The following is a 5,904-nucleotide window of genomic DNA, read 5'->3' as shown; positions in this document are numbered from 1 at the left end:
CGCGAGATCATTTACATATATCAGAAACAAGATAAGACCGAGTACAGAGCCCTGTGGGACTCCACTGGTGACTTCACGCCAATCGGAGGTCTCACCCCTCACTGTAACTCTCTGCTTCCTATTGCTTAGATACTCCCTTATCCACTGGAGCACCTTACCAGCTACACCTGCCTGTCTCTCCAGCTTATGTACCAGCCTCTTATGCGGTACTGTGTCAAAGGCTTTCCGACAATCCAAGAAAATGGAGTCCACCCAGCCTTCTCTTTCTTGCTTAATCTTTGTCACCTGGTTGTAGAATTCTATTAAGCCAGTAAGGCAAGATTTACCCTCCCTGAACCCATGTTGGCGATTTGTCACAAAGTCCCTTCTCTCCAGATGTGTTACTAGGTTTTTTCTCACAATCTTCTCCATCACCTTGCATGGTATACAAGTTAAGGACACTGGCCTGTAGTTCAGTGCCTCTTGTCTGTCACCCTTTTTGTATATTGGGACTACATTAGCAGTCTTCCATATTTCTGGTAGGTCCCCCGTTTCCAGTGACCTACTATACACTATGGAGAGTGGCAAGCAAAGTGCCTCTGCACACTCTTTCAGTACCCATGGTGAGATCCCATCTGGACCAACAGCCTTTCTAACATCCAGATCCTGCAGGTGTCTCTTGACCTCCTCACTCGTAATTTCGAATCCTTCCAAGGCCGCCTAGTTTACTTTCCTTTCTCCTAGCACAGTGACTCCTGTGTGTGTGCGTGTGCGTGTGTGTGAGTGTGTAATTACCTAAGTGTAGTTACAGGATGAGAGCTACGCTCGTGGTGTCCCGTCTTCCAAGCACTCTTTGTCATATAACGCTTTGCAATTTCTGACGGTCTTGGCCTCCACCACCTTCTCACCTAACTTGTTCTAACCGTCTACCACTCTGTTTGCAAAGGTGAACTTTCCAATGTCATTTTGGCAGCTTTGTCTAGTTAGCTTAAATCTATGACCTCTTGTTCTCTAAGTTGCTGTGTTCCAAATTTCCAGAATTCTCTTTTATCATTTTTATCGATTCCAGCTGGTATTTTCTACGTAGTGATCATATCGCCTCTTTTTAGATTGAGCAACTAGGTACTAGTATATACTAGTAAGTATATTACGTTAAGCGTACGCCTGCAGCACCCATCTGCGCGCTGATATATTTAGTGCGCGCGCACATACAGAACCTGAAACTTACTCTCTGACATAGTCCCCTGCTCTCGCGGGACCGAGTTTGCTCCCCTACAATCACAGGATCCACAGGCAGTTGTATAGGGGGGTCAGTATAGACCGCTGACAGAGAACCACGTGGCTCTATCCACAGGAGAGTTTGCCAAACATTTGGGCCAAGCTTGACTTGAGTATGCTTGTTTGCAATGCGGTTGCAACAGTTACACATGTAGAGGCGCAGGGGTCGCGGCGCAGGGGTCGCGGCGCAGGGGTCGCGGCGCAGGGGTCGCGGCGCAGGGGTCGCGGCGCAGGGGTCGCGGCGCAGGGGTCGCGGCGCAGGGGTCGCGGCGCAGGGGTCGCGGCGCAGGGGGCGCGGCGCAGGGGTCGCGGCGCAGATGTTACCAGCACAGGCGATGGTTATCTTGTGATGATTTCGGGGCTTAGCGTTCCCGCGGCCCGGTCCTCAACCAGGCCTCTTATTTTGTTATACATCCCCAGAAAGTAGCCCGTGGCAGCCGTCTAACTCCCAGGTACCTATTTACTACTAGGTTCCAGGGGTATCAGGGTGAAAGAAACTCTGCCCATTTGCTTCCGCCATCGCCGGGGATAGATCCCCGGTCCACAGGATTACGAATCCATAGAGCTGACCACTCAGCCACAGGCTTCCCTATGAGTAGGCTAAACACATAACACATGGGCTGGAGGTCAAGTGTGAGGCAACATTATGTGGCTAACATTACCCTTCAGCTGTGTGAGGAGGAGCTGTATAGACATCCATCCAACCAGCCAATCAATTAACCAAGAAACAACCCATCTAACCAATTAAAACAACTGACCAATAAACCCTCCAACCAACCAGCCAATCGTCTAACCCAAAACATCGGTCAACCATACATTCATTGAAACAATCAACTCACCAACAACCCGTTCAACCAACCATTCAGTCAACTAAACAAAGCAAGTCCACAAGCCAGCGAGGGGGCCCACAAGCCAGCGAGGGGGTCCACAAGCCAGCGAGGGGGTCCACAAGCCAGCGAGGGGGTCCACAAGCCAGCGAGGGGGTCCACAAGCCAGCGAGGGGGTCCACAAGCCAGCGAGGGGGTCCACAAGCCAGCGAGGGAGTCCACAAGCCAGCGAGGGGGTCCACAAGCCAGCGAGGGGGTCCACAAGCCAGCGAGGGGGTCCACAAGCCAGCGAGGGGGTCCACAAGCCAGCGAGGGGGTCCACAAGCCAGCGAGGGGGTCCACAAGCCAGCGAGGGGGTCCACAAGCCAGCGAGGGGGTCCACAAGCCAGCGAGGGGGTCCACAAGCCAGTGAGGGGGTCCACAAGCCAGCGAGAGGGTCCACAAGCCAGCGAGGGGGTCCACAAGCCAGCGAGGGGGCCCACAAGCCAGCGAGGGGGCCCACAAGCCAGCGAGGGGGCCCACAAGCCAGCGAGGGGGCCCACAAGCCAGCGAGGGGCCCACAAACCAGCGCGGGGGGCCCACAAGCCAGCGAGGGGGTCCACAAGCCAGCGAGGGGGTCCACAAACCAGCGAGGGGGCCCACAAGCCAGCGAGGGGGTCCACAAGCCAGCGAGGGGGTCCACAAGCCAGCGAGGGGGCCCACAAGCCAGCGAGGGGGTCCACAAGCCAGCGAGGGGGCCCACAAGCCAGCGAGGGGCCCACAAGCCAGCAAGGGGGCCCACAAGCCAGCGAGGGGGCCCACAAGCCAGCGAGGGGGCCCACAAGCCAGCATGGGGGCCCACAAGCCAGCGAGGGGGCCCACAAGCCAGCGAGGGGGCCCACAAGCCAGCGAGGGGGCCCACAAGCCAGTAAGGAGGCCCACAAGCCAGCGAGGGGGGCCCACAAGCCCGCGAGGGGGGCCCACAAGCCAGCAAGGGGGCCCACAAGCCAGCGAGGGGGGCCCACAAGCAAGCGAGGCGGCCCACAAGCCAGCGAGGGGTCCACAAACCAGCGTGGGGGGCCCACAAGCCAGCGAGGGGGTCCACAAGCCAGCGAGGGGGTCCACAAGCCAGCGAGGGGGCCCACAAGCCAGCAAGGGGGGTCCACAAGCCAGCGAGGGGGCCCACAAGCCAGCAAAGGGGCCCACAAGCCAGCGAGGGGGCCCACAAGCCAGCGAGGGGGTCCACAAGCCAGCGAGGGGACCCACAAGCCAGCGAGGGGACCCACAAGCCAGCAAGGGGGTCCACAAGCCAGCGAGGGGGTCCACAAGCCAGCGAGGGGGTCCACAAGCCAGCGAGGGGACCCACAAGCCAGCAAGGGGGTCCACAAGCCAGCGAGGGGGCCCACAAGCCAGCGAGGGGGTCCACAAGCCGGCGAGGGGACCCACAAGCCAGCAAGGGAGTCCACAAGCCAGCGAGGGGGTCCACAAGCCAGCAAGGGGGTCCACAAGCCAGCAAGGGGGTCCACAAGCCAGCGAGGGGACCCACAAGCCAGCGAGGGGGCCCACAAGCCAGCAAGGGGGCCCACAAGCCAGCGAGGGGGCCCACAAGCCAGCGAGGGGGCCCACAAGCCAGCGAGGGGGTCCAGAAGCCAGCGAGGGGGTCCACAAGCCAGCGAGGGGACCCACAACCCAGCGAGGGGACCCACAAGCCAGCGAGGGGGCCCACAAGCCAGCGAGGGGGTCCACAAGCCAGCGAGGGGGTCCACAAGCCAGCGAGGCGGCCCACAAGCCAGCGAGGGGGCCCACAAGCCAGCGAGGGGGCCCACAAGCCAGCATGGGGGGCCCACAAGCCAGCATGGGGGGCCCACAAGCCAGCGAGGGAGTCCACAATCCAGCGAGGGGGTCCACAAGCCAGCGAGGGGGCCCACAAGCCAGCAAGGGGGTCCACAAGCCAGCGAGGGGGCCCACAAGCCAGCAAGGGGGTCCACAAGCCAGCGAGGGGGCCCACAAGCCAGCGAAGGGGCCCACAAGCCAGCGAGGGGGCCCACAAGCCAGCGAGGGGGTCCACAAGCCAGCGAGGGGGTCCACAAGCCAGCGAGGAGACCCACAAGCCAGCGAGGGGACCCACAAGCCAGCAAGGGGGTCCACAAGCCAGCGAGGGGGTCCACAAGCCAGCGAGGGGGTCCACAAACCAGCGAGGGGACCCACAAGCCAGAAAGGGGATCCACAAGCCAGCGAAGGGGCCCACAAGCCAGCGAGGGGGTCAACAAGCCAGCGAGGGGACCCACAAGCCAGCAAGGGAGTCCACAAGCCACCGAGGGGGTCCACAAGCCAGCAAGGGGGTCCACAAGCCAGCAAGGGGGTCCACAAGCCAGCGAGGGGACCCACAAGCCAGCGAGGGGGCCCACAAGCCAGCAAGAGGGCCCACAAGCCAGCGAGGGGGCCCACAAGCCAGCGAGGGGGCCCACAAGCCAGCGAGGGGGTCCAGAAGCCAGCGAGGGGGTCCACAAGCCAGCGAGTTGACCCACAACCCAGCGAAGGGACCCACAAGCCAGCGAGGGGGCCCAGAAGCCAGCGAGGGGGTCCACAAGCCAGCGAGGGGGTCCACAAGCCAGCGAGGCGGCCCACAAGCCAGCGAAGGGGCCCACAAGCCAGCGAGGGGGCCCACAAGCCAGCGAGAGGGGGGGGCCCACAAGCCAGCGAGAGGACCCACAAGCCAGCGAGGGGACCCACAAGCCAGGGAGGGGGGTCCACAAGCCAGCGAGGGGGTCCACAAGCCAGCGAGGGGACCCACAAGCCAGCGAGGGGACCCACAAGCCAGCGAGGGGACCCACAAGCCAGCGAAGGGGTCCACAAGCCAGCGAGGGGACCCACAAGCCAGCGAAGGGGTCCACAAGCCAGCGATGGGACCCACAAGCCAGCGAGGGGACCCACAAGCCAGCGACTGGACCCACAAGCCAGCAAGGGGGCCCACAAGCCAGCGAAGGGGTCCACAAGCAAGCGTGGGGACCCACAAGCCAACGAGGGGGCCCACAATCCAGCGAAGGGGTCCACAAGCCAGCAAGGGGGCCCACAAGCCAGCGAAGGGGTCCACAAGCCAGCGAGGGGACCAACAAGCCAACGAGGGGGTCCACAAGCCAGCGAGGGGGCCCACAAGCCAGCGAGGGGGCCCACCCACAAGCCAGCGAGGGGGTCCACAAGCCAGCGAGGGGGTCCACAAGCCAGCGAGGGGACCCACAAGCCAGCGAGGGGGCCCACAAACCAGCGAGGGGGGGTCCACAAGCCAGCGAGGGGGTCCACAAGCCAGCGAGGGGACCCACAAGCCAGCGAGGGGGTCCACAAGCCAGCGAGGGGGTCCACAAGCCAGCGAGGGGACCCACAAGCCCCCGAGGGGGGCCCACAAGCCACCGAGGGGGCCCACAAGCCAGTGAGGCGACCCACAGTAATGCCCTTGTACGTAGAGGCGATCTTGGTGTTCTCACGGGAATTAAACACTGTCACAGCTGACGAGGCGAGCCTTGCGGGTGTCTTGTTGGGGTAGGGAAGACTGTGGATGGGGCTCGGTTGGGGGGTAGGGGACGGTGGCTGGTAGATGGGGTGACGGGAAGAGGGGGAGGGGGATAGAAGGAAGGGTGGTGGGGGGGGGCATGTATCACAGTTGACCACATGATCTGGGAAGATTAGGTCATTGTGGGTCCAAGAGACTGCATCCTGTGTCCGCTGGCATTTCCTCAGTTTGTCACTAAAGGTGTCTTTATGGCAAGTTGGTGGTTGTGTGTGTATGTGTTTACTAGTTGTGTCTGCAGGACCGAGCTGTTAGCTCTTGGACTCCGCCTTTCTA

At 61.6% G+C, this 5,904-nt stretch overlaps 1 protein-coding gene across 1 annotated transcript; it reads left to right on the top strand.

Annotated features, from left to right (window-relative positions):
* The first annotated feature begins 2,913 nt into the window (after window positions 1-2,913).
* Window positions 2,914-5,604, top strand: LOC138371536 (mucin-1-like). Its single transcript, XM_069336413.1, has one exon. The coding sequence runs from the start codon at window positions 2,914-2,916 to the stop codon at window positions 5,602-5,604; it is 2,691 nt and encodes an 896-aa protein (XP_069192514.1).
* The last annotated feature ends 300 nt before the right edge of the window (window positions 5,605-5,904 follow it).

Source organism: Procambarus clarkii, chromosome 36 (genome assembly GCF_040958095.1).
Source record: "Procambarus clarkii isolate CNS0578487 chromosome 36, FALCON_Pclarkii_2.0, whole genome shotgun sequence".
Lineage (NCBI taxonomy): Eukaryota > Metazoa > Arthropoda > Malacostraca > Decapoda > Cambaridae > Procambarus > Procambarus clarkii.
The sequence above is the reverse complement of the archived record's forward strand: the minus strand, read 5'-3'. Positions and strand labels throughout refer to the sequence as shown.